At 42.9% G+C, this 13650-nt stretch overlaps 1 protein-coding gene across 7 annotated transcripts in view; it reads left to right on the forward strand.

The window, feature by feature from the left end:
• The window catches only part of LOC136391045 (histone-lysine N-methyltransferase PRDM9-like), a 117900-nt gene extending 104743 nt beyond the window's left edge, over positions 1 to 13157 (forward strand). For 2 of the 7 annotated variants that reach the window (XM_066362460.1, XM_066362545.1), the window contains 5 exons: positions 6219 to 6490; positions 6850 to 6917; positions 7719 to 7844; positions 8391 to 8584; positions 10524 to 13157. In XM_066362460.1, coding sequence (XP_066218557.1) covers positions 6219 to 6490; positions 6850 to 6917; positions 7719 to 7844; positions 8391 to 8584; positions 10524 to 12850 — 2987 coding nt within the window. In that variant the 3' untranslated portion in view covers positions 12851 to 13157. Of the gene's footprint in view, positions 1 to 99; positions 129 to 4720; positions 4956 to 5912; positions 6014 to 6218; positions 6491 to 6849; positions 6918 to 7718; positions 7845 to 8390; positions 8585 to 10523 lie in introns of those variants that run through there. The other 5 variants (XM_066362782.1, XM_066362712.1, XM_066363001.1 and 2 more) reach the window with 5 other exon arrangements.
• Positions 13158 to 13650: the final 493 nt, after the last annotated feature.

Genomic DNA, 13650 nt, shown 5'->3' on the forward strand with positions numbered 1-13650 from the left:
CCGGGTCCTCCGCACGCTAGGCCGACGCTCTACCGCTGAGCCAACCGGCCAGGGCCTTTTTTTTTTTTTTTTTTTTTTTTTTTTTTTTTTTATTTCCAACTTATGCTGAGGCTTCAATTTTTTGGAAGGTATTTACTAGTCCCGTATCTATGGAAATAATAGCAAATCCTCACCCCTACATTTTGTCTACATTGTTGTAAATTAGCAAACTGTCCATTTAAAAAGTTCATGTTGTGAAATATTAATAAAAAGGTTAGCATTAGCATTTTGATTAGCTTGAATGCAAGCTTGATTTTCCTAAGTTATACATTGTAACTCTTTCGCTTTTGAAAGAACAGTCCAAGCTAACATTTCTAAATTTTTTGAAATAAAATATTCAGAGTCTATGAAGGAGGATAGCAGTTCCTGCATATAAAGACAGTTTTATACCAGGAGCAAGTCATTTTTAACTCTTTAAGAGCTTTGACAGAAATTTGGTCATAGTGAGTATAAAAAACTCCTTGTCAGAAAGTTTAGACTGTAATTTAAAATGTTGCTCTTTTAATTATTTATAACATAAATGTTTTTCTTTATTAGAGGCCAAATGACTCTTGTTATTTTCCTGTTGTAAAAGAAATTTTAGAGCTTTGTTAGGGATTTTTCCTAAGTCATGCAGCTTAGTGACTACTGCCTAAGTGGGCTAAAAAGAAAATTAATGTTGCTTAGTAATAAGAGATGTATCGGCTTCTATATCTAAAGTCTTTTGTATTGTTAAGTCTATTATAGGGCATTAGAGAAACTAAATTCCCACTTTCCTCAGTGCCTCCTTTTTCAGGATATTGCCTTACAAGCAGCAAACTGTCTGAAGCAGCTTGAGATAAATTCTTAAAATGACTTAATTTTGTTTAATTCCTTAGTTTTACAAATTTGAGCATATTTTACACACAAACAAGACAATTTTCAACACAGAAACACAAGTATAACATATAACTTTAATCCTAATACTTGAATTCTTATTTGATTTCAAACTTTGAATGTACCTTACAATGTATTAACCAAATTAGCAAGTCTTAAGGATCCATATTCTATTCAATTTAAATTTAAATGAGTGCCCCTTATAATTTCTCATTTTAAAGCAAAAAATATATGGATGAAACTATTTTTTCAATATAAAAGCCGGCATTTTTAATCTTTGTATGTAAACACAATTCAGGCCTTAAAAATCACATTTTAGACAACAACAAACAAAAACTAAACAGAAATTAGAATCAGACAAACCAGACCAGACAAACCAAAGAGAAACCCGGGATTTCAGAGCACAGTCAGACTAGAAAGATGCCTGCCTGATTTTAATCAGGGCATTTTCTGATGGAGGGACTGACGATGGATGAGACTAAACAAAATTTCCCCAAGAAAATTCTCTTGGCAGCTGCTGGGATATTTTCTATAGTCAGATCCAACACATGTCCCCCGCCTCAGTTTCCAGGCAAAGAATAAGAAAGAAACAAAGTGATAGCTCAGAGGATTGTAGCTAAAACATCAAAGAAAATTAGTATTTATTTTATTATTACAAAGACTAGAGAATTTTAAGGACTTCATGATTCTTCTATATGTCCTAATTCTAATTGAATTTGTTCCAACTGATGTAAAGCTTAAAGCTTTTCTTCCTTGTCTCCAGCTCCATGAATTTGCATCCAGGCTTTAAGACAAGCGATCTTAAATAAAAAAAAAATTAAAAAAAAAGACAAGCGGCCTGACCTGTGGTGGCGCAGTGGATAAAGCGTCGACCTGGAAATGCTGAGGTCGCCGGTTCAAAACCCTGGGCTTGCCTGGTCAAGGCACATATGGGAGTTGATGCTTCCAGCTCCTCCCCCCCTCCTCTCTCTCTCTGTCTCTCCTCTCTCTCTTTCTCTCTCTGTCTCTCCCTCTCCTCTCTAAAATGAATAAAAAAAAATAAAAAAAAAAAGACAAGCGATCTAATCTGAGCTATAGCAGCATCAGTATAACCAGTTTGTTGTCCCACAGCTGCATAAGCACCAACGCCGATGAGCATTTCAAAAGTAGCTCCAGGGGGATTATTTCTGGCGTTCATGTGAGATATTTGAAAAGCCTCCTCTCTCCACCAAGATTTTAATTGTAAATATTGTCCTGGTTCCAAAACTGTACTAGCAAGTAAATCCCAATCCAAAGGAATGATTAAATGATTATTACAATGGAAAGAGATCAGACCTTGAACATATGAGGACTGAGGTCCATACGTAGCAACAGATTGTTTGACTAGCTTTAAGAAAGTAAATTCAAATTGGTCAAATTGGATATTATGCCCTCCCCCAGGATCTGGAGCATTAAGAGGAAAAGGCTGTCAAATAATTGGAAAAATAGATGCAGAAAAATTACTAGAATTAGATTCTAAATCATCATGACGCACAAGCACCTGTTGCATTTCAGAGATTTTAGGGAGTTGAAAAATCCTTCCCCTGCCAGTACCGATTAATTTTTGACCTTGAATTGGAGGAGCCGTAGGCTCACATATATTTTGCTTTTGAACAGGATATAAGCAGTATACTGATTTCCATTCTCCTGTTGTTCCAATGTAAATTATAGTTTACTTAATAAGTGTTTTAGACAGGCACCATCATCCATAGGGGCTCCCTCATTTTTTAAGAAAGAGGGATGAAAGCCTGTAGATGGCTGAATTTCATTAACATTATCAGTAACTTCAGAAGCAGAGACAGTATTGTCCAAGTCATTATTCTGTTCATTCTGTGCTGAATCAAATTCTTCAGGCTTATTAAAAATAAGCTCACTCAAGTCTTTAATTGAATCTCCATCTGATTGCAAAGGTCCAAGGGCTGTAGCAATAAGATTATAAGCAGCCCACATTTCAGCATCAAGTGGATCTCCGTGCTGATTGAACACAGCGTAAAGATTTTCCTACTTGTTGCCAAACATTCAAATTCAATTGATTACAGTGTTCAGGAGTATAACAATAACAATGTTTCTGAATAGCATTTAAAAGACGTAACAAAATCTTGTTTTTTATCTGAGTCCCAGACCCTTTTAAAAGGGATTTCAAAACCTATACATAATTGTCACGTAATGAATGGGAATTTCCAATGACTTTGCTAGTTACCCGAAAGTATCGCGTACACAGCGCATCCAACTTACCCTTTCGGGGTTCCATCTGTTCCCAACTTCTCTTAAGGCCCCACGGTAGGCGCCAAATGTTGTTATGAGTCAGGGGCACAGAGAGAGAAATCAGCAGACGGAATCATCAAGGACTAGCAAAGGACAACCGCTTGCTCAGGCAAATGGCCCCAAGTTCACGCTGTGTCCTAATTTTATTCACAAGACTTCAAAAAGCTTGTTTACTGAGAAATTGGCATAACATCAAGTGTAACTTTTACTTAAAGATACATGGAGTGCACCTGCAAGATAGCTTAGTAACAACATAATATCAGAAGGCATTAATTGCTATTGCTTCTATGGATCCCACAACATTCCTCTCCTTATCTTAAGGGATAACCCTGGAAAGTACAGAAATCGTATGAGAATGTTTTACTGAGAAAAGCCCAGCAACTGCCTTCAGTCACATAGACCTGTTTCAGTGACCCGCCTTCAAGTCACAAAACAACTTTCTTGGCAAAACATTCATTTCTTGTTGGCTGTGTTCCCATCCAAGGCCATGCAATGGGTTATTCCACTACAGGATAAGAAGGAAAGGAGGCAAGGTGGTCACTGTACTCTTAGACTGGACAAGGCTATGCTAAAACAAGAAGACAGAAAGAGCCAACTTACTTGTTAGAGAGTCATGGGTTTGATCCCAAAGTTGTGGGTTTGATGTTCAGTCAGGGCCCATATAAGAATCAACCATTGAAGCCTGACCAGGTGGTAGCACAGAGGATAGAGCATCAATCTGGGATGATGAGGACCCAGGTTCCAAACCCCAAGGTTGCGGGCTTGAGGATGGATTCACCGGCTTGAGTGTAGGGTCGCTGGCTTGAGTGTGGGATCGTAGATGTGACCCCAGGGTAACTGGCTTGATCAAGTTTGCTGGCTTGAGCCCAAGGTTGCTGATTTGAGCAAGGGGTCACTGGCTCAACTAGAGTCCCCTGGTCAAGGCACGTATGAGAAAGCAATCAATGAACAACTAAAGTGCTGCAGCTATTCGTTGATGCTTCTCATCCCTCTCCCTTCCTGTCTGTCTCTGTAGATAAAGAAAAAAAAAGAAAGAATAATCAACCACTAAATGCATAAATCAGTGGAACAACAAATCAATATTTTTCTCTCTTCCCTCCTCTCTCTCTAAAATCAATAAATTAATATGTGAGAGAGAAAGAGAGAAAGGGTGGCGTAGAGGAGCAGGAAGCATCAACTTGTAGTAGTTGCTTCTTGTATGTGTCTTGACCAGGCAAGCTTGGGGTTACAAACTGGTGATCCAGGTCACTGCTTTATCCACTGTGCCACCACAGGTCGAGAAAATTTTTTAAAAATTTTAAGAAAGTCAGAAAGGAGAAAGTGTTATGTTAAAGAAATGGACTTTCTGTCCAGTTAAGTGACCTTTATTATATTTTTGACAGGAACACTTAATTTTTCTGTTTCTTTTTTATTTTAGTGAGAGAGAGAGAGAGAGAGAGAGAGAAAGGGACAGACTGGCTGAAAGGGAGAGAGATAAGAACCATAAATTCTTCATTGCAGCTCCTTAGTTGTTCATTGATTGTTTTCTCATATGTGTCACCAGAGTGAATGACCCCCTGCTCAAGCCAGCTACTTTTGACTTGAGCCAGCAACCATAGGGTCATGCCTATGATCCCACGCTCAAGCTGGCAACCTGGTACTCAAGCTGGTGAGCATGCACTCAAGCTGAATTAGCCCACACTGAAGCCGGCAGCCTCAGGTTTCGAACCTGATCCTTAGCATCACAGTCCATCCTGGAGAAGTGAGACCCTCTGGACAACACTGTAGATGAAAATTGGGTAAGAGAAAATCATTTGTAGATTTCAGTTCCTCTGAGTCCTCTAGAAAGGCTAATAAGTACGGCCTAGAAATGTGGGGTGGACTTTGGATAGGCCTGGATTTAAGCTCTACTAAACTGAGAGTGAATTTAGCACTGGAGCTTTGGGCAAATCTTACAAATTCTCTGAACTCTTGAATGCTAATATGAAAGGTGAAGATACATGTATATATTCTTTGACAATATTCAATAAAATTTATTTATTTGTGTATGTATTTACTTATTTTTTAGGTAAGACGAGGAGAGATAGTGAGGCTGACTTTCATATGCAAACTTACCAGGAACTACTTGGCAATCCCAATTCTTGAGTACTGAGCTGTTTTTTTTAGCAGCTCAGGATGATGTTCTCTAGCTAAGCAAGCCATCCTCAGCACCCAGGGCCAATACTTGAACAAATTGAGCCACTGGCTGCAGGAAAAGAAGAGGGAGAGAAGGGGGAGCGGGAGGGGTGGAGAAGGAGATGGTCGCATCTCCCATGTACCCTGACTGGAATCACACCGGGACATACACTGGGCTGACGCTCTATCCACTGAGCCACTGACTAGGGCTTAAATTCAAGGTAAAAGAACTGATACATACCAGTTGTCCAATAAATACATCTCTGATAATAGCAACCATACACTGTTGGTGTGGTATACCAGGTCTTTCCTCAATACCTAACATATAATATGCCCTTAATAAAGTTGGGAACATATACCTCAAAATGAAAGATCTAGAAACAAATATTGTATTGGCCATCTGTAGTCAGTGTAGAGGCTTACTATTGTATTGGCCAATCTCTTAGCCAATAGTTGACAAAGGAAAATACCAGAGTATATAGAAGTACAGGTGATAATTTGATGGGAGGAGATTGTGTGTTTTCTGACAAAATAGGGACTAACACTCCAGATTCCACCAAACTCATTCTTCTCCAACTTAGAACCAGGAGAAAGGAGACTGAAGTAAAGATGTATAGCCTACGAGAAAGAAAAGGCCATGTGTACCAAGAGGTCAGCAAGCCCCAGGATGATGACTACCTCTGTAAGTAACCCTCACAAAGCATGTTATCTATATTTTATACAATAATTTCATCTGGTCATTTGGCCCTTAGAGCATTTCATTCCCCTATGGACTTGCACTACAGAATTGAGGCTCAGTGATGTGAGTGCCTGGGCTCTCTCTGAAGCTCTATATGTCCAGGAACATGCACTACACCTTCCCTAATCCCTGTTGCTCTCACCCCCAGATTGTGAGAAGTGTCAGAACTTCTTCATTGACAGTTGTGACGTGCATGGGCCCCCTACATTTGTAAAAGACAGTGCAGTAGATAAGGAGCATCCAAATCACGCAGCCCTCACACTGCCCCCTGGGTTGAGAATCAGACCATCGGGCATCCCTGAGGCTGGTCTTGGAGTGTGGAACGAGGCATCTGCTCTGCCAGTGGGTCTGCACTTTGGCCCTTATAAGGGCCAGATCACAGAAGATGAAGAGGCAGGCAACAACGGACACTCCTGGCAGGTGAGAAGTATTTACCTCTTCCCCTGTCTTGTGGCTTCCCACATCCCTCCCATAGCTTGGTGGGACATGGATGGAGACAGTATGCTTAGTTCTGGGTACTGAGTGGACTTTGCAGACCAGAGAGCTCCTGTTGAGAATCGCAGGTTAAGTGGGAGCAAAATGGTACAGACACAAAGGAAAGCCTCCTCCCAGCCCTGAGTGGACAGGTCAACTCAGATGTGATGAGTAAGGAAAATATCATGTGGTCCAGAGTGGCAATGCATGCAAGCTGAAAGAGCTTTGTTGACAGTAGAGTAAAATAATTTCTCTATTACCTTCTCACCTGGAAAAAACCTTTATATTTTCTTCCTGAAATGCAGATCACCAAAGGGAGAAACTGCTATCAGTATGTGAATGGCAAAGATGAATTCTGGGCCAACTGGATGAGGTAAGGCCAATAACTTTCCTGGAGTCACGGAGAACACTCATCCCTCTCAGGCCCATACATCTTTCCTTCTCATCATGCCTCCCTCAGTGTCTCCCTCAATCCTCTGTTCCTCTTTTTTCTCCATTCAGTGCTCTTTCAAAGCAAGAGGTATTTAAAGGAAAAAGGAAATATAAATATAGCGTATGTCCTCAAAATATAAATCTCTAGGCTAGACAAAATTTAGCCACTGGAAAAAACCTTTGAGGGCCTTGATTACACTTTAATTGATCTAATGAACATTATTTTAGCAAGTCCTTACTATATTCCAGTTTAGAGGAAGGTAATCATTACTTAAACAGATCATATAACTCATCTTCTTATGGAGGACTAATTGCAGAAAGAGTGAAACAATTAATTTAAGAAATATTTAACTATAATATTTCTAGTTCTTGAGAAGTACAGAGTGCCAGGATACCTAAACCAAGGGCAGCCTAAAGCAATAAGGGCAGCAAATTATGCCAGCCTCTTTTCTAACTAGAACTGAGTTCTGAAGCCTGCAGAGAAATGATCATGGGCCACTACCCTGAAGGGCTCTTTTATCAGAGGCTACAGAATGTGACTAAGATATTATTGTTCTTTATCATTTTGCTAAGACAAAGAAACCTCCAAGCCCTGGCTGGTTGGCTCAGTGGAAGAGTGTCATCCCGGCCTATGGAGTTCCAAGATTCGATTCCCAGCCAGGGCACACAGAAGCACCCATCTGCTTCTCCACCCTTCCCCCTCTCCTTTATCTCTCTCTCTCTCTCTCTTTCCCTCCCACAGCCCAGGCTCCACTGGAGCAAAGTTAGCTCCAGTGCCGAGGATGGTTCCATGGCCTCTGCCACGGGTGCTAGAATGCCTCCAGGTGCAGTGGAGCAACACCCCTGATGGGCTCAGCATTGCCCTCTGGTAGGCATGCTGGGCGGATCCCAGTTGGGTGCATGCGGGAGTCTGTCTGCCTCTCTGTTTGGGTGGGGGGGGGCAACTTCAGGTTTTTATGGAAACCTGGTTGAGGCATCAAATGCTACCTGTATAAAATGTGAAAAAAATGGAGAAAGGCCTCTCAAGAAAAGATGAACTTGGGCTCAGGATTGAATGATGTGAACTAATCTAGACACAGAGTCCAACATCAAGTAGCAAGTTCTGTGATATAAAACAGAACCTGATTTAGTGTAGAGAAGCTAGAGGTGACTGGGTTTTATGGCCAATCAGTGTGAGGTTACATCTAAAATTAAACGGTATTAGGCAGAATGAGCACCATAAGCAGGACCTGGACATAGGAAGTCATATGACATTGTGACAGGCTTAGACATTGAAGAGAAGGTTCTCCATGAGCACTGTGAGAGTGGGCGACATCAGAGCCCGAGTGTCAGGTGCAGAGCTGGACATGGATCTGAGAGATAGTAGAAACTCATCGCCTGTGGGTTTCTTTTCTTTCACCTGCCTCAATCCCAGGTATGTGAACTGTGCCCGGGATGATGAAGAGCAGAACCTGGTGGCCTTTCAGTATCGCAGGCAGATTTTCTCCCGAACCTACCGGGTCATCAGGCCATACTGTGAGCTGCTAGTCTGGTACGGTGACGAGTATGGCCAGAAGCTGGGCATCAAGTGCATCAGCAAGTGGAAGAGAGAGCTCTCAGCAGCTAGAGGTGGGCACAACTGCTCTTCAAAATGGAAAGAAAAGAGAGCACTCTTCTTAGAAGTGTTCATGGTACAATCTAAAATCAGTAAGATTTCAAATCAGATGCTTCAGAAATTAAGAATTCATTTCATATGCCTTTGATTCTTAGGAAAAATTTTTTACTTTTAAGTTTTTTTAAGTGAGAGTAGGAGAGACAGACAAGATTCCTTCATGTGCCCTGACCAGGATCCACCCAGCAACCCCTGTCTGAAGTCCACACTCTGACTAGCTGTGCTATCCTCAGTGCCTGAGGTTAACACTTGAACCAGCTGAGTTATTGTGCTGATGCTCTAACCAATTGAGCCACTGGCTATGGGAGGAGAAGAGTGAAGGTAGGGGGAGAGGGAGGGGAAGAGAAGCAGATAGTCACTTTTCATGAGTGCCTTGACCGGGGATTGAACTAGGGACGTCCACGTGCCAGGCCAACACTGTGCACTGAGCAGGCCAGGGCCTGCTTTCTGAGGGCCACTCCTGTCTAGCATACAGGGTAAGAGCAGAGGTTGGGTAGATGACCAGCAGCCTGGAAATGCAGTGCTGTGATCCAAGCTGAGATGCTGGGGACATTCCTGAGGTGGGACAATGGTGCTGTTCTCAGCTACAGGGTGGCTTGTTCTCTAAGATTTGCTTTGTTAATTTTTGGAAAATAAATTTCAGTGGGCAATCCTCTCAGAGATTACTTCATCTCCAAGTGAGAGAGGATGGGAGAGGAATAGGAATCAGGCATGTAAGAAGCATGGTTGGGGGCCCTGGCTGGTTAGCTCAATTGGTTAGAGCAGGCGTAGTCAACCTTTTTATACCTACCGCCCACTTTTGTATCTCTGTTAGTAGTAAAATTTTCTAACCAGCCACCAGTTCCACAGTAATGGTGATTTATAAAGTAGGGAAGTAACTTTATCTTTATAAAATTTATAATGCAGAGTTACAGCAAGTTAAAACATATAATAATTACTTAACAAGTATGTTATGTTGGATTTTTGCTAAGTTTGGCAGGATAAATCTTTATAAAAAAACTTTCTATAGTTAAATCTATCTTTTTATTTATACTTTAGTTGCTCCTCTACTGCCCACCATGAAAGCTAGAACACCCACTAGTAGGCGGTAGGGACCAGGTTGACTACCACTGGGATAGAGCATCATCCTGTAATACCAAGGTTGAGCCCAGGCAGGGCATATACGAGAAATGACCAATGACTGCATGCCTAGGTAGAACAATGAATAAATACCTTTTTTCTGCTTCTTCTCCTTCTTCCTTCTTCCTTCTTTCTCCTTCTTTCTTCTTCTTCTTCTTCTTCTTCTTCTTCTTCTTCTTCTTCTTCTTCTTCTTTTTCCTCCTCTTCCTATTCTTCCTCTTCTTCTTCCTCCTCCTCTCTTTATCTCTCTAAAATCAATTTTTAAGAAGTATGGTTGGAGAAATATTTTGAAACAGGACTTCCCATTGTATATGAAATGGGCTGACACTGAATGAAATCAAATATGAATATGTGGTGTGAGACTTGAGGAAGAACATAATTTTAGTTTAACATCTGTGAGAAACTATGAGGGAAGTAATTCCTAGTTGGGGCCCGTGATCTTTCTAATTAACTGTGTTAAAAGCTACATGTATATAGAAAAGGTCAGCATTGCTCCACCCATACAAGGGGTGAAACAGCCCCTGATGCTACTTGACAGTCCCTCATCTGTAAATGTGTAGAAAGGACCCTTGATATGGGCTTGCTGGATTTATAAATAAGATATAGTACATAAAAATGAAAAGCAAAAACAGACTATAAAGAAACACTTTGTGGGAGACAGAGATTACACTGTCAACCCCATAAGAATGACTCGTGGGAGATGTCTTAACAGCAGACAAACCATATGGTCCAGGCAGCCTTATCAACCTCTTTCCTGACCAAAGTTTTCTCTTTCAGCAGAACCAAAGCCAGAGATACACCCATGTTCCTCCTACTCTCTGGCCTTCTCCAGTCAGAAGTTCCTCAGCGAAAACATAGGACACAATAACCCCCCTCAGATTCTCCCAGGAACATCTACAAGAAAACAGCTCCAGTCAGAGGATTCCTGCCCAGAGGATCCAAATCAGCAGCAGCAACATACTGATACACACAGCTGGGATGACAAAGCTGAAGGTCAAGAGGTCAAAAAAAAGTGCAAACTTTTGCTTAAAAGAATCAGGCAGAGAAAGATTTCAAGGACCTTTTTAAAACCTCCCAAAGGACACATAGGGAGCTCTACTGAGCAAGAGAGAATAATGCAGGAAATGCCCAGTAGTGGCCAGGAAGTGAATTCAGTGGACACAGGCAAACTATCTATGGGAGTAGGAATGTCAACAATTGTAGCTATCAAGTATGGAGAGTGTGAGCAAGGCTTTGATAATGGGTCAAATCTCAGATACCAGAGGGCACACTCAGTGAAGAAGCCCTATGTTTGCAGGGAGTGTGAGCGAGGCTTTACACAGAAGTCACATCTCCTCAGACACCAGAAGACACATTCAGGGGAGAAGACCTATGTTTGCAGAGAGTGTAAGCGAGGCTTTACAGAGAAGTCAGATCTCCTCAGACACCAGAGGACACACTCAGGGGAGAAGCCCTATGTTTGCAGGGAGTGTATGCGAGGCTTTACACAGAAGTCATCTCTCCTCAGACACCAGAGGACACACTCAGGGGAGAAGCCCTATGTTTGCAGGGAATGTGAGCAAGGCTTTTCACAGAAGTCACATCTCCTCAGACACCAGAGTTCACACTCAGGGGAGAAGCCCTATGTTTGCAGGGAGTGTGAGCAAGGATTTAACTGGAAGTCAGAACTCCTCATACACCAGAGGACACACTCAGGAGAGAAGCCCTATGTTTGCAGGGAGTGTGAGCGAAGGTTTACACGGAAGTCATATCTCCTCAGACACCAGAGGACACACTCAGTAGAGAACCCTTATGTTTGTAGGGAGTGTGAGCGAGGCTTTACACAGAAGTCAACTCTCCTCAGACACCAGAGGACACACTCAGGGGAGAAGCCCTATGTTTGCAGGGAGTGTGAGCGAGGCTTTACACAGAAGTCACATCTCCTCAGACACCAGAGGACACACTCAGGGGAGAAGCCCTATGTTTGCAGGGAGTGTGAGCGAGGTTTTACACAGAAGTCACATCTCCTGAAACACCAGAGGACACACTCAGGGGAGAAGCCCTATGTTTGCAGGGAGTGTGAGCGAGGATTTAACTGGAAGTCAGAACTCCTCAGTCACCAGAGGACACACTCAGGGAAGAAGCCCTATGTTTGCAGGGAGTGTGAGCGAGGTTTTACACAGAAGTCACATCTCCTGAGACACCAGAGTACACACTCAGGGGAGAAGCCCTATGTTTGCAGGGAGTGTGAGCGAAGCTTTACACGAAAGTCACATCTCCTCAGACACCAGAGGACACACTCAGGGGAGAAGCCCTATGTTTGCAGGGAGTGTGAGCGAGGTTTTACACAGAAGTCACATCTCCTGAAACACCAGAGTACACACTCAGGGGAGAAGCCCTATGTTTGCAGGGAGTGTGAGCGAGGATTTAACTGGAAGTCAGAACTCCTCAGTCACCAGAGGACACACTCAGGGAAGAAGCCCTATGTTTGCAGGGAGTGTGAGCGAGGTTTTACACAGAAGTCACATCTCCTGAGACACCAGAGAACACACTCAGGGGAGAAGCCGTATGTTTGCAGGGAGTGTGAGCGAGGATTTAACTGGAAGTCAGATCTTCTCATACACCAGAGGATACACTCAGGGGAGAAGCCCTATGTTTGCAGGGAGTGCGAGCAAGGCTTTACACAGAAGTCACATCTCCTCAGACACCAGAGGACACACTCAGGGGAGAAGCCCTATGTTTGCAGAGAGTGTGAGCGAAACTTTACACGAAAGTCACATCTCCTCATACACCAGAGAACACACTCAGGGGAGAAGCCCTATGTTTGCAGGGAGTGTGAGCGAGGATTTAACTGGAAGTCAGATCTCCTCAAACACCAGAGGATACACTCAGGGGAGAAGCCCTATGTTTGCAGGGAGTGTGAGCGAGGCTTTTCACTGAAGTCAACTCTCCTCAGACACCAGAGGACACACTCAGGGGAGAAGCCCTATGTTTGCAGGGAGTGCGAGCGAGGCTTTACACGGAAGTCACATCTCCTCAGACACCAGAGAACACACTCAGGGAAGAAGCCCTATGTTTGCAGGGAGTGTGAACAAGGCTTTATGCAGAAGTCAGATCTCATATAGTAGAGGACACACTCAAGGGAGAAGCCTTATGTTTGCAAAGAGGGTGAGTCATTAGCATTAAATTGCACCTCCACAGCCATAGGTATTACACAGGTCTTACCCCAGCTCTGAGGGGACTTTAGAAGAAGTCTACTGACCCCTTCCCTCCCAAGACTGTAGTACAGAAGTAACTAGTTAAAGAAATTCTTCACTTTCATGACAAGAAATGAGCTAGACAAACAGTTTTTTAAGTGGTATGGGAATGTTGACACCAATCTTGTCCATGGTCTATTGACCTCCTGTTCTAATAAATCTTATCTCCATAAAACTATGAAGCCCACATACCTCAATCCGCCCTGTCAATGAAACCTGAGAGTTCCCAGCGGGCCACAGAGAACTCACACTGTCAGACACAGAAACTCAACCCTGGAAATGTGGAAGTCTGGAGTCAATCTACTTAGCTTACTGCCCAGGGAGAGGGATTTGAGACAGTCTCACTAGGGAAAGGAATTTCCTTGACTCCCAGGAAGTGGAGGCTTCTCTCCTAGTAGGTTCATCACCCTCTTCCCTTGGCTTCTCTTGGTTCTTATCCTGGTTTTCTCTGACCTCGGTAGTCTCAATGGTGAAAACCAGGGAGAAATATGTGCATGTCTGTGTGCCTGGCTCTGTCTGGGCACCTGGTCTCCCCCACTCTCTCCTCACTGTCCCTTCAGGGTGAGAATCTCATGCTGTACACCACATGGATTCCAGATCATTCCATAGTGGGTTTGAATCTCAGCTCTGCTCTCACCAGCTGTGCAATCTAAGGCTAGATTCTCAAC

Source organism: Saccopteryx leptura, chromosome 1 (genome assembly GCF_036850995.1).
Source record: "Saccopteryx leptura isolate mSacLep1 chromosome 1, mSacLep1_pri_phased_curated, whole genome shotgun sequence".
Lineage (NCBI taxonomy): Eukaryota > Metazoa > Chordata > Mammalia > Chiroptera > Emballonuridae > Saccopteryx > Saccopteryx leptura.